The following is a 25,563-nucleotide window of genomic DNA, read 5'->3' as shown; positions in this document are numbered from 1 at the left end:
GACTCCCACAAATGGCAAAACCAGACCTGTCATCGAAATCTCCCTGGAAAAGACGAGAGTTTAAAGGGCCCCAATGTTTCCACGGTATTGTTGTTGCTGTTCCTTCAAAGAAGTCGAGCTCGAAGAAAATGCTGGTGGAAATGACAAATTGGACAAGAGGAGGGCCTTTGACCAGGAATAGTAATCGATGTGTAGGGTCTGAGGTCCACATTGTTTTTTGGGCTTGTATCCCTAGTTGTGAGCCATGTGCAAGACCATCCTTCGAAGGGATGCATATCAAGCTCTCCACTGGTGTAGGAAACAGGAAATATGCCAGTAATTGTGGTGGCTGGGACATATTCTCGATTGAATAGACCTTCAAATTGCCATCGACAATAAGCAATCTATTGTTTCCAAGGAAGCAAAAGTCAATATCATTGGTGAGTGTGGTGTCACTGAGGATGCACTAAATCGAGCGTCAACTCTGCTAGCTACTTCGGACAAGACTCACTCACATTGGACGTTGTGGAGTATTGCCAGTCCCAAATCTGCAACCACCATAGGAGCCTGATTGGATCATTGAGTTCCAGTTGGTGCCGGATAGCAAGGTGGTTCCCCAGGCTCTCAAGTCTCCAAGTCTCAGTTTTCAAGTCATCGTCTATGTCTTCTTCAATGTCCGTGATCTGGCGTCCGGGCAACCCTGGGGACATAATAAGTGTCGGTCCAGCAGCTTTGGGGTGGACACCATCTCCATCCAACACTAAAAGGTCAATATAGACACCCGATCCATTAATAATGTCATATGCCGCAGAAATCAGGTTTTGCTCTGGGTCCATGAGCACATTGATGTTTCGTGCATTGGGAACTGAAAATAGTAATTCCGGAGACCATTCATGGTCAATTGCTTGTTGTGAGGGGTCTGGTAATATCGGAAAGATCTTGGCGAAGCCTGATAGACCTTCGGCGTCGCAGAGGCAGAGATGCCCATTGGAGACAAATGTGTTTGCAGTATAGAATCTTTCCGGCACCACAACCGTTTCGACAGGTTGAGTGTCAAACTTGAACCATGCACGGGCTTTGTCCCTCAGGAGCTGTAGACGTTCTGAAATAGGAGTGTGGTTGTCAACTCGGAGATCAACAGGGAGTAGTTGTTGACCACCAAGTTCAACGATGTACTGAAGCTCAGAAGACGACAAGTATGTCTGGCGAAGGCCTGTACATACCTGCAAATGATTGTCAGTACAAAGCCCACTTAGGAGCATTGACAGTGATAAGTAAAATGATGCTCGCTGATGTACACCGAAGAATATCTCGGTAAGAAAGGAAGGTTAGAATGTAGACATGGAGATCTTCAGCGAGAGACAGAAACTGGGATTTCATATCCTGGTTCATGATGATGATACTTCAAGTTGAAAGAGACCGGAGCCCGACAGCATCTCATTATGAAACTGAAAAAGCCCCTGTCCCGTGGGAGACGTGTACCAGTCTTGGCACTATGATACGCAATTACAGGCAAATTAGTACGATACACACCTCTCTACTGCACCCTTCATTCCCCACTAACGCTCGCATGTTCACCCCACTCAATACCAAAGCCAAATATCACCCACGCTATGAGGACTATGGTGAACCCGGCCCCAAGCGCTACCCAGCGCGCATACAACGACACAGAGCTCGGCACAGGGCTTTTTAATGCCACTTCTTTCTGCTTCGTCGTCATACTCTCGTCCCTCTTGTCTTCCTCCGCAACCGCATGCTGACGTAGTTCCCAAAGCCTTTCCGCCTCCCTCTCTACATGCTTCGGGCGTACCTGCGAGAGCCGTGCGGCAGGTAGATACCGCTGTCCCAAGGACGTGTAGCAGGCACTCAGGAGCGCACCTGAGATGAGCACCGAGACGAAGGCGTACACAAGCCAGAGAGTCACAGCACTCTCGAGGGAGTCGGTGGGGGAGAGGTCTTGGAGCTTCCCGGCTGCTATCACGACGATGACGACGGAGCCCTGAACAATCGACTCTGTAATAGACAATGGTGAGCATGCTTCCCTTTGAAGAAGAATTATGCATACTCTTGATTGCAAAACTTAAAATCGTGTCAAAAAGGGACGCGCGATAGAAATTGTCAAGGAACTCACGCTGTCGCGTAGTAATGAGGATCCGGTATAATGTTACGCACAATCTCCACTTGTGGAGCTGACGTCAGGCACTGCAAGATAGTGTTAAATTAAAATTTAAGGGGGGATCTCGGTACACATACCTGAGAAAATGCATAAAATACATATGCGCAGACTAGGCTGGGTTTAGTACACCATCTGCGTGAGGCATTTTGACTCACCAAATGTTGGCACTGTCTCCGAAAATCTCAACAATAACATGGAAATGAGGAACATACACGCAGAGAGGAACACTGGCTCTATGATTAGCTCCTGCGTTGGTCAAACTACAGGATGCTCACAAATTGTTACACGACGCCCATATGCATCAATGAACACACCCTCCAAAGGGGTTAGTGCAATAGGAAGGATCAAGTAAAAACTCGACACCCATCCGCCAACTACGGCTCCTTTCTTGAGCCTTTGCTGTGCAAATTGCCTGCACAACATTCAACATTTATCTCAACAACGCACAGGCAATGACTTACGTAGATACCGATACAAACGATGCTACACCAGCGGTTTGGAAGACTGCAAAAAGAACCACAAACCAGAACGTAAATGGCATTTGGCGCGCAATCGACCAATGGAATGTTCCAGCCTTGACGCCACCCGCACTTGGCTGATCAGACCGTTTGCAGTGATCGATGACCTCGTAATGTAAACGAAGGTGTTTATCAAGGAGGAAGACGCAAATAGCGGATAAAAACGAGAGAAGGCCGATGATGGCGCCTATCCAGAGTGGCCATGAATAGGAGCCAAGATTTGCGGACATGACGTTCGCAGTGCTCTGTCCGACATACTGAGCCACATTTGCCATCGACCTGCACGATGGACGTATGTATGAGGTGTGAAAGAGTAGTAGTAGAACCTACCATATGAAACCTTAAAAATGTTAAATAAATAATGAGACCAACCGCTAACAATTGCGAGGCGCCGCACTCACCTATAGATAGCGCAAAACCATGCCCGGGCGCAAAATATGTGGTGAATATTTTATGTTGCGCATTATCTAGGGATCCACCCCCGATGGCAGCAATAATCTTGCCCACTATGAGGATATGATAACTATTAAGTCCATTCGTCGTGGCACCAGCCTCCACTGCCGCGCCCGCAAGACAAAATGCGGCGAGTATGGCAGAAAGCAGTGGACCTCCAAATTTGTCGATGACGAAGCCCAAGGCGATGCAGAGAAATGTGTTTACCTGTCGCACAGTAAGTACGTCGGTCCTGCACTAGCGAAACAAGATTGGACGTACCAGACTCGCCACAGACATCTAAGCAGGACAGGTAGACGAGAATGTCAATCCCGCCGTATTTATATCGAGTACATTTCTTACCAGCGTAGCAAATTCGGAATTATTGATCTTGAGTTCGTGTTCTATCGTTGTCTTCAGAGTTGTAATTATACCCTGCGTACACAAACTTAATCTGCATAATCCGTAAAATTTGGAATATGATCCCTACGTTAGACCAATGGTGTCCGACTTGAATCACACATGAGCTACCAGCGAAACTCATAGTCGTGAATACTTACATGTGCACATGCATGTTAATGCGATCATTGTCATCTGCCATCTTAGAGGTAGCCTCGGCTTGACGGAAGAGTATGACGGAGCACTGATTGATGACTGACGTTCATCTTTACTTTCGACATCGGCCGGAGTAACGGTGCTGATAAAGCGAATACTAGCTGTGGACATGATAGTATAAGGCGCTAGAGCTAGAGCTTTGGTCGACTTGTGAGCTAGTGTCCACCTTGAAGAGAAACTCCTTCAAGGTATGCAACTTGGCAGACTAATCGCGCAAGTTGTGGGGGATGCCCAAGGGAGTTCGAGGGATGGCCGTTGCGCATCCCAAGGATCCGATTTATATGTCCAGTATGATACTTCATGTTACGTCCGCGACACTTAATCAGAATAAGTACTAGTTAAACGTTATTGACGCTGGTGGAAGATGAATCGACCTACTTCGTTGAGTAGCCCGCGATGAGAGACCAATCCATTGCGAGCCGGTCGTCCTTGGAACAACAACTTTAGATATGATGCCTAGCCTATCAGCACTCCGTTAATGTAGGTCAGAGGTATGAAATGGTGATTTTGGAATGTCTTCAATGCAAGTTGTATCAGTCGATGAGCGCTGAGCATTACCACTCATATACTTCTCTTCGCGAAGAGCGGTGACGGCTTGGATATTCTCGTGCTTCTCTGCCTTGACATCATCCTTGCGGGACAGTGTTGGGTTTGGGCATGATGGAATGAGAGGAAGGATATACGAGTGTTAACACACCCTCATATACTTCTTTTCGCGAGGAGGGGTGACGGCTTCCTGAAATTCTCGCGCTTCTCTGCCTTGAGACCCTCCATGATGATCTGGGCATAATGGAATGAGAAGAATTATATGATTTCTATGCGCAGAAAATAGATGGCATAGAATGTCGCATGCACGCGTACTTAGAATTTGAACTGCAGCCTCCTCATGTCCAACGCGGGATTTGTCACACCTCCGAGTCCGATGTCACGCACTTACGTGTTACGAACTCATAGTTATGTTCATCCTTACGAATAGGTAACACAGCGGGAGTGTTCTAGTTCTACATTCTTCTGATTCTTAGTTGTGCACATTTGCGCTGTGACTACATATTCGAATTGAACCGTCGACGCTGTTGATTTTCTGCAGGACGCAGAACTTCGTCTGTGACACGTGCATGCACAGGTACTGCAGAGTCAGTCTCATCTGTGAAGCTTTGAGGTCTCACCTAAGTCGCGATTCTATGCAGACCTTAGCTCGCTCAGGGATTTGGATGCGGCTGATCCGATAACAAGCACATACCCCTCGCGAACAAAAACTCCACGAAGGAGGAACAAGGAAAAAATTCATAACAACCAGCCCAAGAGTAGTCTGAATCGAGTTTCACGATCCACAAAAGATACGTGAGCCACGGAGTGAACTCAAGGACAAACCAGTCCCATCGCAGTCGTGCCTCGTACGCAATGAGGCGGTTGGCCTCATACCTTGAGGGATTAGCCTCTCGCGGTAGTTCATGATGACCCCAGCAGCGACGAGCATTTATGCTCTTCGGAGAGATGGCTCGCCGGGAACAGGCACATATGTCCACCTATACGCGGTAACCTTGGGTCACAGCGTACCTAGTAATCATTAGCGTCTTCTTCAGAGACGCACGCGCGATAGCGACGAGCCAGCGATAGATACGAGTTCGCCCGATCCCCATAACGATTTTCAAAGCCTTCATTCTCGCCCTCTTCTGTGATAAACAGAATCTTCGGGGTATGAAAAAGGAAGCTGCTTTTCTGGTACGTTACGCAGCTGATTACAGCCAGGCTCTGCTGGAGCCGATCGAGGGGGATTAAAATATTCAAAACTTAGCCCGCTCAGGAGTTTGGATGCATGGAGCCGATCCCGCGTGTGATGAGCATTCGTGACTTTCGAGCTTGGTTGAGGGAAAGGAAGATTGTTTAGGGTGTAATAAGAGGAAAAGACCTCCAAGAGAACATATTTCTAATTTGTTGTGTAACGCCATGAGTCCTTGAGATTTCCCAAGGATTAGTACATGAGATAATGTCCAGGGTGTGATCACTGTTGTTGGCACTGTCGTGCTACACACCCCGCTAAGACGAGTTAAGATGGGCCTAGCTAGTCTTTGGAGTGGATGTCCAAGTGTTGTAAAAGAAAAATTGTCCTCAGGCAGATTTCGAACTCGCACCGTGAACTAAGCGGAGCAGATTTCAAATCTGTTATGGTACCCGCATGGTTATATGGCCTTATGAACAGGGAAAGGCACCAAGAATATGTATGTTTACCTGGTGTGACCATCGAAAAAACTGTTGGAAGGTTTTGAATTTGTCGTGCCAAACATTTCGCTAAAGTCCGCTTCTTGTTTTGTTACCTTCGTCTTCAACTTCAGTTGCAGGGCGCTCTCCTGACTCAAGTACTCAAGACCGAGCTCGAGCGCGTCCCGCTTTGTACGTCTTGAATTCGACCTGTCATCCGTTGTCTTGCAAACCGTTTCTACAACTCGATCATCCTGAGTCACCCCACGGCATGGGCTCAATCAGACTTGTATGATACTATGAAATACACTGGATTCTATATTTTGCCTTAGTGTGCTAGTACGACTCAGTGATCAACCTACGACGTCAGTGCGTAGGTTGGCGTCACAGGACGCTCTGAGACTCGCGTTGGCGTGTCGGACTTTCGCTGATGACTGATCATGATGCACTTCATGGTACAGGCTCTCCAGCCGCTACTAGTCGGTTATCCATTTGCCTTAGCACTCAGTTTGATCATACCAAGCGTCTATCTTGCCAAACTGTCAACTTGAAACATACGCACAGGCTGTGCAACCCCTTCGCTCAGACCTTGAACTTCATCTACAATCCCCATATCCCTACTCCCGTCTAGGCTCGTACTTGAGCGTGATCCCAAATTGCGGCGCCGCTCTCGAATCTGGTTGTGTCCGACTGCAGATTTCACGTCTATCCATCTTCTCATTTTGGTGTGTTTCGTGTGTTCTCCTGCCTTGTTGATCAAAGCGTTCTTGAGACAATCTGGCGGCTTCGTACACCACACGTCAATCGACATACATTTCATTTGCAGGAAAGCTATGCATAAAGTAACAAAACGAATTGACAGTGACACTTCCTTTGAACGCAATATCGTGTGAAACCACAAGACTTGGAGGGAGATGTACAGTATCAATGAGAAGAATAAATAAACAAAACCAGCGGAAAAAAAAGACCAAACACCGTGGCGCTGATCCAAACCGTGTGCTAGGGCTGTCAGGATCCAGACAGGCCTAGCTATAGGGTAAAAACCGATCCGATCGAAGATCGAGCGAGATTATCTGACTTACTTTCAACACCCCGCCTCTAGGCGCGTCAACATAAATCCTTTGACATCATTCAGAAACTCTGCCTCGTCAATTGCCTTTGTGGAGCGCGACTTGATCACTATCGCACGCATGGCATCCATGCAAACAATGTAGACCTTCTTAGGAGAGGGGTTCTCCCTCCCAAGGTGCATTCGCACATTTTGGCATGTCTCGTCGATGAATCTATGCCGTTCTTCAGATTTCGTTTGCAAGAAAAGAGACCGTGTCTCGTCGTCCATGCCGGGGTCACCAAGGTCGAAACCTGGTGGCATCCTCTCGCACACCATGTTGTTGATGTGCTGGTCTGACTTGGAGCGAACAATGAGCGACTCGATGTTGTTGAACTGCTCGCAAGCGCGGAGGATGGCGAGGTCGGAGTCCAAGACACGATTGTCTGTGAGCACGATGATGCAGTCGAAGACATAGAGGCCCATGTCATTGAAGTACTGCCATTCAGGCACCTTTGGAGTGCCTGTTCCGGGAACGTCATACCAAATCACCCGGGAGTTCGGGGACGGATCAGGATAACTCGTGACAGTTTGAGTGGTTTCCACAATTCCCGTAGGAGCAGCCATGGGATGTTTATTGGACAAGCCACGGACGGCATTAATGAAGGAAGACTTGCCAGCTCCAGCAGAGCCAACAACCGCGATGTGAAAGAATTCCGGGCTGTAATGATATCGGGCCTTCATCCGACTGATATCTTGGTCTGAAGGACGACACTCGGGGCGAACACCTTCGAACCATTTACGCTCAACAGCGAGCCTCGCTTCCTCTGCATCGTGAAGAGCGTTATCATACTCCTGTCTCAGTTCTTGCAAACTATCCTGCGCATCAGATAATGCTTTCTCCGCATCACGCTTGGCATCTTCTGCTTCCTGTTGCCGGGCTCTTGCAGAAGAAATCGGCCATTGGGCTACAACGGCAGACACCGCAGCCCCAGACGCTGCATACGCGAATGGGACCGCGTACGGGATCGCTAATAAGAAAGCCATGCAGTGTAAACCAACTTTGGGTGGATGACTCGACGCTGCTGAGAAGGGCCGTGTGGCAACGTGTTCTCCGTATGCGTCCGATGCGACCTAGAGTAAGATTGACTAATTGTGTACTGCGTAACTTCAAGCTTCGCTCACCTCTGTGTGAATTGCAATAACGCGAATGCGCCGTCCAGGTGATGATAACTCCGCAAAGAAGACAGGAGACAACGGTTTGACAAGGGGCAAGCAGGGTGGGTGTATGGGTCTTATACTTGTCCAGACAGACGTCATGTGAACGCGAAGCCAGTAGAATAAGGCGTAACAGATTGCTGAAAAAAGTTTATCACGTAGCTTCCGGTGTGTTACGCCGAGGGTAGAATATAACATACATCTACCGACAAGAAGTCATAGATCAGAGATCTACGTGAAGTTCTGCGAGTCGAGTCAGATAGAGTTATTACGGGCAAGACGATCTAACCTTAACTATCGATCGCTTCAATTGTCTATGCAGGGAAGTCATCGATAGATGAACTGAACCGTTTCACCAGTCTACCTCCGATTGGCCACTCGAAACCACATTGTTTGTTGCTTACATGCATGGATGCAAATGTTAAGTGTGAACGCCGCATCTCAGAGAGTCCTCGATATATCGTGTTATGAGCTCTATGGTCTTGGGATCACTTCAAGTTGAAAATGCGGGAATTAGATCTCCAATGCTGACAGGTTTTGCAAGCAAGCTGCATTAATGTTGTGATCAGGGATTGAAGGTCCTTAGACCTGGGGCAGGGTTGGGTTGGGTTGATGTTGGTGATTCGATGCAGTTAGGGCTAGGGGAGACTATTCAATGTGGTAGGTCGGCATTATGAATTTACCCTAAGGCTTACATCGTGAGTTCTATCATTGGTCTGGACGCTTGGTACTGCGGTGACCGTGACTAGTGAGGCTATTGCTCGGAATTGCGAGAAGTCTTCGATGCTGAAGCACTGACAACTCACTGCAAGTGTTCCAAAAAGAATGAGTAGGTTCTGAGACCTGCGTTACAACATGATGGTGATTAGAAATTTTGCTAATACATAGTTGGTATGCGATGCGGCAAATTCCGGACCCCGTTTGACGCCGCTCGAGTGTACACTGGCTGTTCAATACAGATATTTAAAATCCAGACCTGTACCGGTATACCCTGATCAGGTCCAGGGTTTCACTGAACAATTGATCACAAGAATTTCGCCCATGTCATAACAAGCAGCCTCTCCCGGAGCTCTAGTAGCTCGAAGCCTCATCTTTGGATAACTTTACACGCTATCTCTGGCGATTACTTGTTTGACTTGGATTGTCGAGCACCTTGTTATGACTCCTCTGGCCCTTCTGATGTTCACTTCGTGCCCGTGGCGGACCTAAGTCGAAGTGCAGCAGTACTCGGTCCGCATCTGGGGTGCAGGACTCGAGTCCACGCTTGTGAATCATTTTTATTTCGACGATCCTCATACAGGTCATGCCATCGATGAAAAGGGGGTTTGACTTGACATTCTGCGAAACGGAGAAGTACATGTACCCAGAAAGCAAGAGACTGCAATTGCTTCCCCTGAAGGACGCGCGACACCCGAGGAGAAAATAAATAAACAAAACGTGGCGCTAATCCAAGCTGTGTGTCGAGCCTGTCAGATCCGGGATAGGCGTAACTACAAGGCAAAAACTGCCCTAAACGATCTGATTGACAATCGAGCAAGGATGACTTACTTTCAACACCCCGACCCCTGACACTCCCGCACGATCCTTTGACATCATTCAGAAGCTCTGCCTCGTCAATTGCCTTTGAGGAGCGCGATTTGTTCACTATGGCAAGCATAGCGTCCGAGCAAACGATGTAGACCTTCTTAGGAGGGAGGTTCTCCCTCTCAAGGTGCATTCGCACATTCTGGCATGTCTCGTTGATGAACCAATGCCGTTCTTCAGATTTCGTTTGCAAGAAAAGAGAACGTGTCTCGTCGTCCATGTCGGGATCACCAATGTCGAAACCTGGCGGCATCCTCTCGCACACCATGTTGTTGATGTACTGGTCTGACTTGGAGCGAACAATGAACGACTTGATGTTCTTGAATTGCTCGCATGCGCGGAGGATGGTGAGGTCGGATTCCAAGACACGATTGTCTGTGAGCACGATGATGCAGTCGAATATGTAAAGGCCCATGTCATTGAAGTACTGCCAATCAGACACCTTTGGAGTGCCTGCTCCGGGAACGTCATACCAAATCATCTGGGAGATTGGGGACGGATCAGGGTATCTCGTGACAGTGTCAGTGGTTTCGACGATTCCCGTAGAAGCGGCCATGGGATGTTGTTTGGACAAGCCACGGACGGCATTAATGAAGGATGACTTGCCAGCTCCAGCAGAGCCAACAACTGCGATGTGGAAGAACTCCGGGTTATAATGATACCGGGCCTTCATCCGACTGATATCTTGGTCTGAAGGACGACACTCGGGGCGAACACCTTCGAACCATTTACGCTCAACGGCGAGCCTCGCTTCCTCTGCATCGCGAAGAGCATTGTCAAACTCCATTTTCAGTTCTTCCCGACATCTCTGCACATGATATAATGCTTCCTCCGCGGCGCGCTTGTCTGCTTCCGCTTCTTCGGCTCGCTCCTGAGCCTCGTCGTTTGCAAGATAATCCATAAAGGTGCCTACCAAACCAAACACCACAGCCAAATAATCCGTAATCACGGATGGGAACGCCATGCAACACAGACAATTTTTTTAGGGGCGGCTTGACGCTACTGAGAAGGGTCGTGTGGCAACGTGTTCTGTGCGTCGGAAGCGACCTAGACTAAGAATGACTAATTGTGGACTGCGGAACTTCAAGCTTCACTCACCTCTGTATGGATTGCAATAATGTGATATGCGGCGTCCAGGTGATAATAATGATTCGACAAGGCAAGCAGGATGGGTGCACGGCTCTTATACTTGTCTAGACAGACGCCAGCCCAACACGAGATCGGTACGAATAAGGGGTGACAACGGTGGCTTCCAGATTGTTGAAAAGCTATTCACATACTAGCTTCTGATGTGTTACGCCGAAAGTAGAATAGAACATGCATTCGCCGACAAGAAGTCATAGATCAGGAAGTTCTGTGAGTTGAGCCGAATCGATCGCGGGCGTAGCTTGTTCACTGCACGATGTCAACTTTCAAGTACGGTTAGATTATCTTGTAAGAAATAAGTCTAACTGACCCGCTCCAATCCTCTATGCAGGCAAGCATCAACAGATGAACTGAACCCGGTTTTATCAGTCTTCCTCCAGTTGGACACTTAAAACCACATTGTTCGTTGTTTGCATGCATGCATGAAGGCACATGTTGAACGTGACATCTCAGAGAGTCGTCGTGCTTCGAAAATGGAAATATCGATGGACCCGTTCTCGATGTATCGTGATGTGTTCTACGGTCTTGATATCGCTAGGAAAGGTGGGAAGCCCTCGATGTTGACGAGTTTGGCAAGGGGAATCAGAAGGCCCTTAGACCGACCAGGTTATGGCATTGATGGTCGAGATCCATGATGAGATCGCGTGATTGATGCTACCGTGGTACTAGTCGGGGCTAGGGGCTAGGGACTAGGCAATGCTGGTTGGTCTACTAAGTGTGCAATGTGTGGCATGCACAGTCAGGCCTCATTCCATGTGAAAAGGAGATATAAGAACCGTTGTGAACACGGAGCATAAGGTCTGGTCCGACAAGTCCATAGACAGGGAAGATTCATCTGAACCCAATTCTAGTATGGTTCGCGCGGCGAAAGCAGGAGACGGGGAAGACAATTGCGCGAATTTCGTTATAGGAAAGAAAAGTTCAGCTTGATTCATCATGGGGGAATTGAAATGGCTTTACCGAGTTCAAGTTGCTAACCGAATTTTAGTAGATTTCGGTTCCCCAACTGAGACTTACTCAGCGACGAATTACTAAAGTCGTCCGGTGATGTTCTGTACATGCAAACGAGCCTTTCATCATAGTCCGAGTCAGACAATATTGGAAGACAGTCGTTCATCGAGCTCAGTACTCGGTTTCTTAGTATTTGCCATGCACTTGGCAGATTCCCGTTTTTAAGACAGTAGATTAAAATAATGTAAATGATACACCTAAAATACAACAGCGAACGCCGTCCAACGAGACAACAGTAGTAGAACAATCAAGGATAAGCCTACTTCGCCGATGAGCTCGAGAACTGTAGATGTCAGAAGTGAGTGAGAGATACACCGCAGGTAGGTGAAAGAACTGACCTTGGTGACACTCTTGGTGCCTTCCGAGATAGCATGCTTGGCAAGTTCACCAGGTAGAATCAGTCGCACAGATGTTTGAATCTCCCGAGAAGATATTGTCGACTTTTTGGAGTAGGCAGCGAGTTCTGAAGGGGATGAGGTCAGGAATAATCTACAAGCTGACAGGGGTACGTACTGGATGCTTCAGTTGCAATACGCTCGAAGATGTCGTTGACAAACGAGTTCAGAATGGCCATGGCCTTGTTGGAGATACCGGTATCAGGGTGCACCTGCCTCAAGACTGCAACCAATATCAGACCTAGGACTTGAATGGATGCGAATGGTACATACCTTTGTAGATGTAGCTAGAGTAGGTCTCCTTGCGGACTTTGCGACGCTTCTTCTTTTCACCATCAGCGCCCGCAGCAGCGGCAGAAGTCTTGGTAGCCTTCTTGGCCTTGTCGGTGGTCTTTGCAGGTGCCTTTGAGGCAGCAGTGGAAGCAGGGGCCTTGGAGGCAGTGGAGACTGGTTTAGGTGCCATTGATGATGATGTGGTGGGGTGGAGTTGGTCGAGTGAGCGTCGAAAGGGTAGTGTGAATGGCTATCATAATCGTCAGGCGTTTGTATTTATCGTTTGTGACGCGTGTGGTGTTATTTGGCACTCGACCAACGCGTCTTTGTTGATTGCTGAACCTTATTTTATAAAATCACGTGTGGCAAGTATAAATACAGGCGGCCATTGATCGCGGCTCCCCTATTAGTATTACATTCCCGCCGTTCATCACCGGACTTGTCCAACTGTTCTGTACCCTGTACATACACTCTCACAACACTCTTCGCTATATCTATCATGTCTGGCAAAGTCGGCGGAAAAGCCAAGTCTGGTGGCAAAGCCTCTGGTGAATCCTCGTCCAAGTCCCAATCCCGCTCAGCCAAAGCTGGCCTTCAGTTCCCTGTCGGTCGTGTCCACCGTCTCTTGAAGAAGGGAAACTACGCACAGCGTGTTGGCGCCGGCGCACCTGGTAAGTCTTATTGGTTTCATGCCTCAGCCGTTTGTTCTAACTTGGTTATCAGTCTATCTTGCAGCGGTACTAGAGTACCTTGCCGCTGAGATCTTGGAACTCGCTGGTAATGCAGCCCGGGACAACAAGAAACAGCGTATCGTTCCTAGACATTTGCAACTCGCCATCCGAAACGACGAAGAGTACGCAATTTTTTCAGTCATTCTGCGAATGTCTAACACGCCTTCCCATAGGCTGAACAAGCTCCTTGGCGACGTTGTCATCTCGCAGGGTGGTGTCGTTCCTTTCATCAACCCCGAGCTATTGCCCAGCAAAACTTCAAAGGGCAAGAAGGAGAGCCAGGAAGTTTAATCTTATTCGATTTAGACTGCATTATTATCGGTGTTGGGTATCGGATGTATTTGTATTTTTTTTATAGTACTCGGTCTTCTATATCATTTTCTTTCACTCTGGAATCATTTCGTTGATTCTGGTCTCCTGGCACCGTCTGATTTTCGCGGCAGCTTGTCACGTGCGCGTGTCTCGTCCGACTTTTACAAGTTCACCAGTTGAATTTGGTTCAGTTGGCTGCGTTTTAGAAGTTTTTCGTCGTGTACCACCGCTGCAAAACTTCCTCATTAATTGGATCACTTGATTTTCACTCCTTACCCTCGTTGGCGGGCTCTTTAGTGTTAGGACGCCTTTCTCTGCTTTATCGCGCTAGCAAGCAAGACGATGAGCCCAAGGTATGTCATACCGCCGTCAAGCTACACTATGGATGTAGGTTCATGTAGCAATCCTTCCCCAGGACTACGGAGGTAGCATTGTCCGTTAGCCAAAGTCCATCGGACAGCACGTTGCTTTCATGAAATTATTATAGGGGAGCTCAAAGTTGAACGCCCAACACCCAAGCCCAACGCCCAACGCCCAACCTCGTGACTGAAATTAGGTATACCTAGAATAAATAGAAGTAAATATGGAGTAAAGCCACTGATGAGATAAGCTCCTTACCTAAACCTTGTCGCGCGAAGCGCCGAAACCTTCGCCAACTGTCTCCCCCTAATCCTCAGCATTTCTAAACCTTTTCACACCCTAAACCTTTTCATATTCTATTCCTAACCTTTCCATACTTAAAAAATGCTATTCCTAACCCTAATCATAACCCAACCCATGTCATAGATTTTATTGTGTGAGCATGTGGCAAAAGTCTAATGAGGGATAACTGAACAGGATTAGGAATGAAAAAGCAAGGTCTCCTAGGTATAAAAAGGTTTAGGTACGATGAAAAGGCTTAAAAGGTTTAGAAATGCTGAGGATTAGGGGGAGACAGTTGGCGAAGGTTTCGGCGCTTCGCGCGACAAGGTTTAGGTAAGGAGCTTATCTCATCAGTGGCTTTACTCCATATTTACTTCTATTTATTCTAGGTATACCTAATTTCAGTCACGAGGTTGGGCGTTGGGCGTTGGGCTTGGGTGTTGGGCGTTCAACTAGGGGAGCTCAAAGTTGAACGCCCAACACCCAAGCCCAACGCCCAACGCCCAACCTCGTGACTGAAATTAGGTATACCTAGAATAAATAGAAGTAAATATGGAGTAAAGCCACTGATGAGATAAGCTCCTTACCTAAACCTTGTCGCGCGAAGCGCCGAAACCTTCGCCAACTGTCTCCCCCTAATCCTCAGCATTTCTAAACCTTTTAAGCCTTTTCATCGTACCTAAACCTTTTTATACCTAGGAGACCTTGCTTTTTCATTCCTAATCCTGTTCAGTTATCCCTCATTAGACTTTTGCCACATGCTCACACAATAAAATCTATGACATGGGTTGGGTTATGATTAGGGTTAGGAATAGCATTTTTTAAGTATGGAAAGGTTAGGAATAGAATATGAAAAGGTTTAGGGTGTGAAAAGGTTTAGAAATGCTGAGGATTAGGGGGAGACAGTTGGCGAAGGTTTCGGCGCTTCGCGCGACAAGGTTTAGGTAAGGAGCTTATCTCATCAGTGGCTTTACTCCATATTTACTTCTATTTATTCTAGGTATACCTAATTTCAGTCACGAGGTTGGGCGTTGGGCGTTGGGCTTGGGTGTTGGGCGTTCAACTTTGAGCTCCCCTACTTTGAGCTCCCCTATTGGCCTCTATCGACCAGTATTGGTCTCCGTAACATATTCAGGAGACAGTTCCCCATAATACAGTCAAGTCGTGCTCTTGGAAAGTCAAATTGAGACTTCGACCCACTTGAAAGTTTCGATCAATACGTTTTTAACGATAAACGACGATCATAATGCACAATTCGAAATTGCATCAAAGGCAAACACAAAACATACTGCAAGTGCCAGAGGGATGGCCGAACTGTTTTTTTTGGAAGTTCGTTATCTCCCCTGACCCATCCGAGTATCGAAGCTTCTCATGAATCAGGACAGTACTCCTCCATTATGTGCCTGAGTTCTGCGTCCGGAACCCTCGCCTCAAACTCAATCACGCACGGGGAATCTGCTTTCTCCCCAATTATGAATTCCATGTCATCCACCGGTTTCGTAGGATCCAGCGTGAGCCGGAAGGCCCAAATAACGAGGAGGGTGCTTATGAACACCGATCTATACCAACTGAAGTGAGTTTGCAAGACACGTGGGCGTGGAAAATAACCGTACCTTTGCGCGAGATGCTGACCGGGGCATACACTAGAAGGAATGTCATTCAAAGAACGTATAGCTGAAAGAAAAGACGATGCTTACCGCCGACCAAACCCGTAGATAAAGAATAAATTTATATTTTCTTTCAGGTTACCATGGTCGTCGATCCAGCGCTCAGGCTTGAACGCGTCAGGCTCCGGGTAGGCGTCTGGATCCCGAGTGATGGACCTAAGGCAGTGACCGTTAGATCCTTCGTATTCTTGAAGCACGATTCTTACCAATGGTTGCCGTATACCGTAGTCCCAGCCGGAATACGATAGTTTTCCTGATGGACTAGATCATCAGTCGTGCGATAGGCCGTTCAAGGATTACTTGCCCATATCACGTCTTCGTTTGTTCGGTGAGGAACCCCTGCAGCGTAAACGTTGTACAGTTTAGGTATCAAACCAAAAGGAAGTCACCCACCATTGGTAGCCAATGGTCTCCATCTTAAAGCCTCATAGATGAATGCCTGCATGCGAGGAAGGGACTTTTGGTCGGCAAAGGTCGGCGCTTTAATGCAGAAATAAATGAATCCATGGAACTGCCATAGAGAATCAGTCTACTTACCTTGGTGCCTTCCGACGACTGCATCGAGCTCAGCCTGAACTTTCGCTTGCTCCTCGGGAAAACGTGCGGCTGCCATCAGCACCGTGCATATTGCTGAACCAGTCTTGGACCTGATCTCAGCCACATATTTTCGGAGACAAAAAACAACGCCTCAACTGTATCAGATCCAGCTGAAAACATGGAACCAACAAGAAAGGCCGACTCGGTCTCTCCTAAACCATGCTCGCGATTTTCAAGTATAAATCTCGCGAGCGAAGGGCCGGTGTCTTCATTACTTTTCTGGGGGACGGCTCAGATATGAATGTAGAGTAAAGGACGTTACATACTATTTGCTCGCCCACGCGGTTCAACTGACCAGTGTGTATTCTCTTGTACGTTTCATATCCCCGTTTTAATTCTCGGCCATACCAAGGAAGGTACTTGAGCCATGGGATCGAGTCCACCAGGAAAGCACCAGGACGCAGGAGTTTTGCAAATACCTCCATATTTCGGTGCAACTCGATGACTTCAGGATGAGTCGCAGACGTAGGCGTAGACTTGCCATATGCAACTTTCATAACTGTCGTGGCCGCATAACTTCAAAGCAGCTGAGAGCAAAGTACTATCATAATAAACCGAAAGGGCTTACCTCAAGACATGGTTCCGAAAGTTGTGGGGATCATCGAGAATGTTTAGAACCACGTTCTTCGCGTGCGACGATTGAAGGGGCTGATAAGTCTCAGCTGCTTTAGGCTGAAGATGGGAATGAAGTGCCCTGCATTACAGTGGAAAGTTAGATAGATGAGGAAAGTAAGGTCGACTACTAACTTCCGCATCCGACGGAACCTCTCCCCAACGGGTGCAAAGGTAAGAGACATTCCGCCGCTAAACAACTCTCCAGCAGAAATCGAGCGAGGACGATCAGCTACCGATTTACCCTGATTCTCCATAATTTCAACGGCGGCCTGAAACGGAATGTTCAGTGTGTATATAACAACTCAGCATGTATGGACTGACTTTGTAACTGCCAACAATTACAACCTTGGTAAATCTTGACCGAGTGGTGATCACAGGGCCATACTCGTCAATCCATTCCGCCATAGTGAGGAATGGCCTTGTCAGCGGCGATAGGACACGATCAGGATTAAAAAAAAATGAGGAGTGAAATGCGAAAGCTGACCTGCGAGGTGGCAGGGTATGCCCCTGAAATGTCCAATTTGGAGGAGAAGGTGGCAGAGGAAGGTTACTCTCTGATTTCACAAGGTAAGCGCGAGCAAATACTCCTGCTGCGGCAAGACAAGCGGCAGTGCCGATGAAGAGTTGGGCGTGCTCATAAATGGGCAGGTCAGGTAGTTGTAGCGGGATGAGTGGAAGGGCTGAATGGAGGGAATTCATGGTAACTCAGTGAGGGTCACCCATTCAAGTGATGAATGACTTTTTAAGGATTTGGGAATATTGTGGGATATTTATTTCGGATCGAAATCCAAGCAGCGGGAGACTGACGAGACTCGTAACCAGTCCGACTATGATATCATAGCGTCAAATTTTGAGATCACGGTGAGAGAAGCACGATAAGGTGACTTGCGGCTTGCCATCAATTGAGCAGTGCATGGATGATCGACAAGCTGTCGATATGTAATACTCGTCCGTTTTTAACGGACACCAAAATTTGTAGCACAGTGCGCAGCAGCAGGTGCGCAGACAAGAACCCTCTTGATTCGGAGTCTCGAGCCCTCTCGAGCCCTGGTCGATCTTATGGAATCAACAACAACATATTACGTAACTCAAAACACGCACTATGATATGCTTCTGCTTCCGCTTTGGCTGCTCGCCAATCACCCAATAACGCTGTCACTGTATTTTTCTTCGCTTATCGTTCCATCGCGAACAGTAGGAACCGTCACTGAGGTATATAAGTAGTAAAGTACTGCTGGCATGCGGCGGACATACTATCATACCCCACCCACGCTTGTTGGCAAAATGCTGGCCAAACGGCAATATTGATATATATCGACTCGGGATGATTCCACGTCGTCGGCCCAGCGTGCTCGTTGTCACTATCAGCGTACCGTTACGGTACGTACTACCGTTGCTTTGAAAAATGATCGCGCCACCAGCCTGCTGCCGCCAGGAGGAACGCACCGACGAAGTCAGCACTGGCCCTAATCTCCTTCTTTTCAGTCATGTTCTTGATGCCAGGGTGCCGGTAAGTGAATGTGAGCGGCTGGGAAGGTGCAGTTTGGTAGGCGCAGTGCTCGAGGGAGGTGGAGTCTGACTGTCCAATTACTCATAATTCTTCGCGTATGGAACAAAAGCTGGATGAACTCGTAAGCCCCGATGCTAATGTAAGTGTTCTCATGGAAGTAAGTGAAAGAAGAACGCACGCGTCGTATTAAGCATCACGTGATTTTTGGCGTCATATTTAAAACACGTTAATGGTACGTTGAATTGAATTTCAAACTTAAAAGTCTGCGGCAGATATCCAGTCTTGTTTCATCCCTCTCATTCTGTCTGCAAGTTCACAAGGAAACCGAAATGCCAAAATCACGACCAGGAAACGTGGACGCAGCCTCCAAGCAGCCTACCCCAAAGCCGCAGACCAACTTCACGAAGTGGATAACACGTATAGCTGGACTACTGCTCCTTGCTGTAACATTTACCTGGCTTGATAGTATCAAGGTCAGTTAGTTGCTCCAACTCTTCTACTCCCTCGACTGACCTCGACCACAGGACCGGTGGTACGTTCTAGACCCAAAGCACCTCCACGAGCTAGCGCAAGAAGCCATCGCCACATCACCAAATGACCCCCAAGGCATGATCACTCATATCCTCACCAATCTCACCTCCACATACCCGCAACTCGAGTCCCCTTCCATCTCCCTCAACTCGAACGCCTCTGAGTGGGTATTCAACAATGCCGGAGGCGCAATGGGCGCAATGTACATCATCCACGCGTCCATCACCGAGTACCTCATTATTTTCGGCACCCCTTTAGGCACGGAAGGACACACGGGGCTGCACACCGCAGATGACTACTTCCATATCCTAGTCGGCGAGCAGTGGGCGTTCAGACCAGGTGCGTTGGAAATGGAGAAGTACGGCCCTGGGGACGTGCATTTCCTCCCGAGGGGCACTGCGAAGCAATACAAAATGCATGAGGGATGCTTCGCGCTCGAGTATGCTCGCGGTACGTGACATTTCAGATGGCCTTGCGTGTTTTGTCTCAAATTTTCTTCTTAGGCTGGATCCCATTGATGATGCCCTTTGGGCTTGCGGACACCTTCACGTCTACCCTCGATATTCCGACGTTATACCACACCGTCCGCATTACGGGACGGGAGATGATAAAGAACTTGCTTGTTGGCAAAATATGATCTAAGTTATGCGAGATACATTGATTCATGAGGAGCAAGGACACCTATTATATGCTATAATACCCCTAGATAGAATATTGCGCTGGTCGTTCTACCACGCGGTAATGCCAATGCCATTTACTAGGAACTTTGCCAGAGTTTGAAATATGCCCCTAGATCAGTACCAGTGATCTGAAGATCATCGGCCGTACGCAGATAGACCGAGCGAACGAACAATGAATTAGGAAACGTCAGAATGTAATATGAACAAGCAAGAAAGTATAGGTATGCACAGATGTTCCAGGTAGGTATGATGCTAAAGATGTAAGTACTACAAATGCAAAAAAACAAACAAATGTGACCCTGCCCAACCCACGACCTACAAAAAATTGTACAATACCGCAGTACAAGTTGATTCAAATCTGTCTCTTCCCGCTACTAGTCTGACTCCGGCCGATGCGTAAGGCCTGCCCTTCGGGGTGCATGACCCCCTTCTATTGATGTGAACCGTTGTGGTTGGGGTGACATTGCCCGCCGCACTTCCCTGTGCCCATGGTCGCTGCCAGCCCCATGTGCCTCCTGCGTCGATTTAGGCGCAGGAGAAACCATCCCTGCACAAACCGAAGAACCCCTCGATCCGCTCTCTCCCTCCCGCTCACTCGAATGAAACTCGCTTCCCTCTTTAAAGATCTCTTTCGCAATGCTGCAGACAGGCGGGAAGTAACCCGTCTCTTCATCCGGTCCACCCTGCGGGGGGAAATAATCGCCCCCAGAGTTCGGGGGATACCCATGATTGTGCCGCTGCTCGTCTGCATGCACAGGGGCTCCTGGTGCTGGGTTCATCCACGGTGCCTGCGGCCAGAAAGCACCAGGTGTCATCGTCACACCGGGCGTCATCGGCACCCCACCAGGCGTCAGCGGCACCATCGTCACTGATGACGGGTATCCGGTGGATATGGGCACCATGATCCCAGGTGAAAGAGGAATTCCGGGGGAGAACATGTGCGGAGGCAGGTGCGACGAGTACGGGATTTGGGAGTGAGGCGGAAGGTGGTATGGGGATGATGGGGGTGGAGCCTCTGATCGGCCTTCCGTTGCTTGACCTTGGTAACTCCCATTGTTTGTGCCCTGATTCTCTGTGGTGTTTGCGTGCCCGTTCGTTGGCTGCAAGAACGTAAATGGCGGCATGCTTGGAGTGATGGGAGGCAGGCCGTGTGGCGTTATGACACCATAGTGCACATGGTATGGGTGCACAGACGGGTGGTGCAGCGGGCTTATCGCAGGGTGATGCATAGGACTGCGTACAGCCGGATGGTGCAACGGACTCATGGGATGAGATTGCACATATCCTGGGTGAAACATTGGACTATGAGGGTGGGGCGGAGGGTATGGGGACAGCGGCGGATGTGGGAGCGTAAAGGTACACGGAGGAGGCAGCGCAATAGGTCCCGGTTGTCTGCGGGAGGATGACTGTGATGGCTTCTGCGATGATGTTTGCTTCTGCGAAGATGGAGATGCAGGCTTCGGATCTGGTGAAGATGTTTTGCCCTTCTCTGCAGCCCTGGAAGCCAGCGCCTTAGATCTTCGCATACCCAAAGATCCCAGCGTGGTCGCGATAGCGTCTGGGTTTCTGAGCACTTCAGCCTTGACAGGCTTGGATCCTTGGTTTGATTCGACCTCGGATGCACTCCACACGGATTGAGACTTGTTCGACAAGTCTGAATTAGGGATTGAATGCGCAAGTGCAACAGATCTAGGTGAGGTCTGCTGGGGACTCGAGACAGTTGGCCATCCTCCACTCGCCGGAGGGGACGTTGACGCCGTATCACAACCTACGTCCGACTGAGGACGAGTAAGTGTAGGCGGCAGGGAAAATACCGAGCTCGAACTCGAGCCCGAGTTCTCCCGCGACGTGCTCATATTGACAGACTGGCTCATAGACCCCAGCCCCTCTCGTTCATCATCAAAGAACGGCTCGTTCAGCAGCGAACTGGCATTGAATGTAGGGCGCCGCGCAGAACCACCGCCAAAGGACGGGCGCTGAGATGTAGTGCTAAATGTGGGTCGTTGGGATGTCGAAGAGCTGAACGACGGTCGCTGGGACTGTGACGCACCAAACGACGGCCGCTGCGAGAAGTTTGTGCCATCAATCAATGACGATGTCGTACTAAAGCTTGGTCGTGATGACCCTGATGAAGTCGTCGTGGTATAGCTTTGCGCTTGCGAAGAGCCCGCGGAGACGCTTGGACGAGGTGAGCTGGAGCTCGACGTCCGTGACTTATTTGATGATAGCGGATGCATGTCGCTCCCGATTTTCGTGTCAACCGAGTGTGAGGGCAACTTGATGTTAAGCGCGTCGGTACCCAGAGGTAGGCTGAGGGAAGCAAAGCTTGTGGAGCCATTGTTTGTGAATCCTAAATGAGGTGAACTTGTCAACGAATGCGGATGTGTGGGTGTAGCAGCTAGTGAATGGGCTGCTGTTGGCGAAAGGGATTGAGTGTGCAAGAGTGCAGGTGAGAGAGAGGTAAGGGAGGCAGAGGTAAGTGGACTTGAACCGAGAGAGGGGTTGGAGGATCGAGAACCAGACGGCAAGTTGGAGCGAGTTAATAGGACTTCTAGCTGAGATGATGTTAGGGCGTCTAGATCGGCACGTCTAAGCGAATCCAGCTGAGGGTGCATTAGAGAATCTAGCTGCGAATGTAACAACCCATCGAGTTTGAGCTGAGATAAATGCTCGTTTTGTTGACGTCCCAATTGATGGGACTCAAGTTGCAAGGATTGCAAGTGAGATGTAAGAGCATCATACTGTGATAGAGTGGACGGGATAGATAATTGTACGCCAACAAGAGGGACTGGAGCTGCAGATGGCGAGAATTTGTCGTAGTGGACCTTCAGTGGTCGTCCATTGAATTCATACCTGAAATGGATCACAATAACAGTCAGTTCATGGTCTATAATTGGACAACGGATCACGAATAAAAGCAGGGTGTCAAAGGGTTCGTATTGTGTGTAGTGCCGCGCCACGCAGAAATACACACAGAAAAAGATTCTATGGTCACAATCTGAACGAGATATATGTGCACGCGTAGAATGACGCGTGCGCATGCACCCGAAAGAAAAGAAGCACCGCGCATTCGATAGAAGGCAGCCACATACCCATCAAACATCCTACGGGCTCGCTCGGCACCATCTTCCGTAACAAAGCTGACGGTTCCGAACCCGCGGGAGCGCCCATCAGGGCCCAGGGTAATATCTGCTCGAGAAACAGCACCAGCGGCACGGAACAGGTCCTTCAAATCCTGCCATTGGATATGGAAGGGAAGCTAAGTGAAAGAAAGGTAAGCAAATAGTCACTTTTGGCACCGCAAGCAAATGTGAGTCGAGAAGGAAATATACAGAAAATAAATTAGTAGAACGGCGCTCGTACAAATTCGAATCTCAGATATTGATTATGTGGAGGGGGAAAGTATGAATGAAGGAGGAAAAAATAACGAGGCAGTAGGATTGACAAACTCACATTACCCACAAAAAGGGTCTTCATTCCAGTGCCGCCTACCAGATCCTGTCCAAACGTAATTTCGTCATACGTATTGGCTGAAGGTGGGAACCCTGATGGATGCCCATTTGCGCCTCTGATTGCGAGGCTGCCTCCCATTTCGTCGACACTTGCGCCAAGCCTGTCGGGGCGCACCTCTAGGACTCTGGTCTGCCAGCAATATCCATTTAACATGTCGATTGCCCTTCCCGCATCCTCCGCAGTGGCCAGAAGGACAGTGCCATAGCCTCGTGAACGATTATCAGGCCCTAGTGATACGTCAGCACGCAAGACAGTGCCTGCACGACGGAAAAGATCCTTGAGGTCCTGCCAACGAACACGATATGGGAGCTGCAATATCCGGTCAGGGCTGAGCAGGATTCAGAAGGGTCGACAGACGTCCATACATTGCCAACGAACAACTGAGAACGGGTATCTCGCAGGGGTGCCTGCTGGCGGGAATCGTGAGGTTTGCTAGAAGATGTGGCCATTTGAATTACAGCCTCGATGTCATCATTTGTGGGACCCGAGGGCTCAGAGGAATGAATCAAGTGAGGAGCAGAAAAATCCTGTTGCGATGTGTGAAGGGGAGAAATAGACAAAAAAGGCATTAGAACCTATTCGACAGAGGAAGAGAAAAGCAAGGGGATGAACGTACAGAGAGAGGCGGCGCTGACGCCATCTGGAGCGGAAGGCGCTAGTACGGCTGCAAGGGTATCGTTGGGATTCGTTTATTTATTTTAGGGTATGGGCTTCGCGATGTGTCGCGGCTTTATGGGCCGCGTAACGCGTCGGTTGCTAGAAAATTGATGGAGTGGGTTGGCAGGTTAGCAATTACTGTTGAGGAGGACGTTGAGGACAGTGAGCTCGACCTGCGAGAAGATCTGAAAAGTGAGTTTACGGGTATTGTAAGATTAGGAACAAGAACCAGCTAACGTTCAGTCAGCTGTGCGTTGGATCTGTTTCTACACGGATGGCTCCACACGACAAAAACAGGGTATCCATCCGCGCCACACTAGCCCTACGTCATTCTCCTTTTCAGGAAATTGCATTTCTCCACTCCCAGGCTGATCAACTGACCCGAATAATGAATTCTCATGCTTCCCTTTCGTCGACTTGACGATTATAATGTCGACGTCGACGACCCATGCCCACTGGCTCGTAGAGCGGTTCGTACTGATGTCGTACAACTTCCATCTGCAAGGGGCGACAGTGACGACACCTGTCCACCCAATCCATTGGCAGTGAGGTCATCATATTCAAATATGGAGAGCCTAGAAAAACACGCACGACACCTACCTGTGCCCAGAGGCGCCAAATCGCGACTGTCCAAAATATTTCTGAACGTTCCGAAGGATTGGCCGACTGTAGTAGGCCCCAAAGGCGAAATTGGGGCAGCGGCATGCGCATGCGGCTCATCTGATTACCCTTACGGAGACGTACACGCGAGTGTGGAGGTGTGTAAACCCTGCAGAGCTTCGGAAACGCTATAATAATCCTCGTTATCTAATTGGCCATCAGCTCTACATCTCCCGTCCCTGCCGCCTGCCCATGAGGTGTTATCTGAAACCGAGTAATGGTAGAAGCTTTGTATCACGCTAAGTAAGTATGTGATTGACTAGGAATCGTGATCGATCGGTCGGTTGTTGGTGAGGACTTAGACGCCCTAGTGGTGTTTGGTGAGCGTCGGCTCATTATTATGGGTTTGTCGCCTGAACTCTGGAACAGTCCATATAAGAGCATGAACACTGTCACGGTGGAGGTCTCATAATCAGATACGGTAATCGTTGGTACCCGAAGTTTATGTATGTGGTTTCATCAACTGCTCAATAGCCCGAACTCCCCGATGTCACTCTTACAGAATGTTTTAAAGATCCTCGTTGGTGTTTTTATTCCCTAGCTCTGCATGCGGAACTGAAGTACTGCTGGTATATGACAAGACATTGAATATTGAGTGACTTGACGTACCGAGAACGCATCATCGAATTGAGATCCGTTTGCTGCCAAAGCTCATCGTCTCTCTTCTGTAACGTCTTTTCGCAGCTCTCTATTATTTGCGTTTCCATCGAACTCAAACACAGCCTTACAGCTGTGCACGGTGAAATTTTTTTGCCCTACACGCTGTTAATATTACACGATGACCACCATATCGTGGGCTCAAATTAAATCAGCAGAAAAACACACCAATTAATCAATGACCTCCAGTTTGTCAC

At 48.7% G+C, this 25,563-nt stretch overlaps 7 protein-coding genes across 7 annotated transcripts; 2 read left to right on the top strand and 5 right to left on the bottom strand.

Annotated features, from left to right (window-relative positions):
* Positions 1 to 1,419: 1,419 nt before the first annotated feature.
* On the bottom strand, positions 1,420 to 4,150 carry DEU56DRAFT_360093 (MFS general substrate transporter). The gene is made up of 14 exons (XM_041345850.1): positions 4,099 to 4,150; positions 3,666 to 4,037; positions 3,596 to 3,615; positions 3,469 to 3,540; positions 3,388 to 3,405; positions 3,075 to 3,333; positions 3,004 to 3,013; positions 2,617 to 2,952; positions 2,431 to 2,567; positions 2,311 to 2,382; positions 2,233 to 2,264; positions 2,111 to 2,181; positions 2,045 to 2,058; positions 1,420 to 1,992 (listed from the first exon to the last, which is right to left on the bottom strand). The coding sequence occupies exons 2-14, from the start codon at positions 3,829 to 3,831 to the stop codon at positions 1,529 to 1,531; spliced, it is 1,671 nt and encodes a 556-aa protein (XP_041208288.1). The 5' UTR covers positions 3,832 to 4,037; positions 4,099 to 4,150; the 3' UTR covers positions 1,420 to 1,528.
* Positions 4,151 to 7,003: 2,853 nt separating this feature from the next.
* DEU56DRAFT_887538 (interferon-inducible GTPase-domain-containing protein) lies at positions 7,004 to 10,556 on the bottom strand (the record flags this gene model as incomplete). The annotated part of the gene is made up of 2 exons (XM_041356227.1): positions 7,004 to 7,788; positions 9,701 to 10,556. The coding sequence occupies 2 exons, from the start codon at positions 10,554 to 10,556 to the stop codon at positions 7,004 to 7,006; spliced, it is 1,641 nt and encodes a 546-aa protein (XP_041208287.1).
* A 1,524-nt stretch (positions 10,557 to 12,080) lies between these two features.
* DEU56DRAFT_901566 (histone-fold-containing protein) lies at positions 12,081 to 12,903 on the bottom strand. The gene is made up of 4 exons (XM_041356555.1): positions 12,595 to 12,903; positions 12,440 to 12,544; positions 12,265 to 12,389; positions 12,081 to 12,209 (listed from the first exon to the last, which is right to left on the bottom strand). Exons 1-4 carry the CDS (start codon positions 12,782 to 12,784, stop codon positions 12,186 to 12,188), a joined length of 444 nt encoding a protein of 147 aa, XP_041208286.1. The 5' UTR covers positions 12,785 to 12,903; the 3' UTR covers positions 12,081 to 12,185.
* A 104-nt stretch (positions 12,904 to 13,007) lies between these two features.
* On the top strand, positions 13,008 to 13,920 carry DEU56DRAFT_805430 (histone-fold-containing protein). Its single transcript, XM_041353287.1, has 3 exons — positions 13,008 to 13,265; positions 13,318 to 13,447; positions 13,499 to 13,920. Exons 1-3 carry the CDS (start codon positions 13,094 to 13,096, stop codon positions 13,614 to 13,616), a joined length of 420 nt encoding a protein of 139 aa, XP_041208285.1. The 5' UTR covers positions 13,008 to 13,093; the 3' UTR covers positions 13,617 to 13,920.
* Positions 13,921 to 15,648: 1,728 nt separating this feature from the next.
* DEU56DRAFT_737033 (cytochrome P450) lies at positions 15,649 to 17,857 on the bottom strand (the record flags this gene model as incomplete). The annotated part of the gene is made up of 13 exons (XM_041348561.1): positions 15,649 to 15,838; positions 15,893 to 15,922; positions 15,977 to 16,102; positions 16,153 to 16,207; positions 16,247 to 16,285; positions 16,340 to 16,426; positions 16,484 to 16,586; positions 16,640 to 16,762; positions 16,810 to 17,059; positions 17,112 to 17,237; positions 17,291 to 17,427; positions 17,480 to 17,576; positions 17,643 to 17,857. The coding sequence occupies 13 exons, from the start codon at positions 17,855 to 17,857 to the stop codon at positions 15,649 to 15,651; spliced, it is 1,578 nt and encodes a 525-aa protein (XP_041208284.1).
* A 1,065-nt stretch (positions 17,858 to 18,922) lies between these two features.
* Positions 18,923 to 19,962, top strand: DEU56DRAFT_857798 (ERG2/sigma1 receptor-like protein). The gene is made up of 3 exons (XM_041355286.1): positions 18,923 to 19,141; positions 19,193 to 19,649; positions 19,703 to 19,962. Exons 1-3 carry the CDS (start codon positions 18,998 to 19,000, stop codon positions 19,834 to 19,836), a joined length of 735 nt encoding a protein of 244 aa, XP_041208283.1. The 5' UTR covers positions 18,923 to 18,997; the 3' UTR covers positions 19,837 to 19,962.
* A 2,727-nt stretch (positions 19,963 to 22,689) lies between these two features.
* On the bottom strand, positions 22,690 to 23,701 carry DEU56DRAFT_720389 (uncharacterized protein; the record flags this gene model as incomplete). The annotated part of the gene is made up of 3 exons (XM_041347680.1): positions 22,690 to 22,732; positions 22,972 to 23,138; positions 23,333 to 23,701. Coding segments are annotated over 3 exons (579 nt in total), but the record flags the coding sequence as incomplete, so codon positions are not given.
* Between the last annotated feature and the right edge of the window lie 1,862 nt (positions 23,702 to 25,563).

This window comes from Suillus clintonianus (assembly GCF_016758775.1).
Source record: "Suillus clintonianus strain FC179 chromosome Unknown DEU56scaffold_37, whole genome shotgun sequence".
NCBI classification, from domain to species: domain Eukaryota; kingdom Fungi; phylum Basidiomycota; class Agaricomycetes; order Boletales; family Suillaceae; genus Suillus; species Suillus clintonianus.
The sequence above is the reverse complement of the archived record's forward strand: the minus strand, read 5'-3'. Positions and strand labels throughout refer to the sequence as shown.

Coding starts and splice junctions, on each gene's coding strand:
- DEU56DRAFT_901566 (XM_041356555.1), bottom strand. CDS start 12,784: ATGGCACCTAAACCAGTCTCCACTGCCTCCAAGGCCCCTGCTTCCACT. Junction 12,545..12,594: donor CTCTAGCTACATCTACAAAG/GTATGTACCATT, acceptor TATTGGTTGCAG/TCTTGAGGCAGGTGCACCCT. Junction 12,390..12,439: donor TATTGCAACTGAAGCATCCA/GTACGTACCCCT, acceptor CATCCCCTTCAG/AACTCGCTGCCTACTCCAAA.
- DEU56DRAFT_857798 (XM_041355286.1), top strand. CDS start 18,998: ATGCCAAAATCACGACCAGGAAACGTGGACGCAGCCTCCAAGCAGCCT. Junction 19,142..19,192: donor CCTGGCTTGATAGTATCAAG/GTCAGTTAGTTG, acceptor CCTCGACCACAG/GACCGGTGGTACGTTCTAGA. Junction 19,650..19,702: donor CGCGCTCGAGTATGCTCGCG/GTACGTGACATT, acceptor TTTTCTTCTTAG/GCTGGATCCCATTGATGATG.
- DEU56DRAFT_360093 (XM_041345850.1), bottom strand. CDS start 3,831: ATGTCCACAGCTAGTATTCGCTTTATCAGCACCGTTACTCCGGCCGAT. Junction 2,265..2,310: donor GGAGACAGTGCCAACATTTG/GTGAGTCAAAAT, acceptor AACCCAGCCTAG/TCTGCGCATATGTATTTTAT. Junction 2,182..2,232: donor TATTTTATGCATTTTCTCAG/GTATGTGTACCG, acceptor ACTATCTTGCAG/TGCCTGACGTCAGCTCCACA.
- DEU56DRAFT_805430 (XM_041353287.1), top strand. CDS start 13,094: ATGTCTGGCAAAGTCGGCGGAAAAGCCAAGTCTGGTGGCAAAGCCTCT. Junction 13,266..13,317: donor TGTTGGCGCCGGCGCACCTG/GTAAGTCTTATT, acceptor CTTGGTTATCAG/TCTATCTTGCAGCGGTACTA. Junction 13,448..13,498: donor GCCATCCGAAACGACGAAGA/GTACGCAATTTT, acceptor GCCTTCCCATAG/GCTGAACAAGCTCCTTGGCG.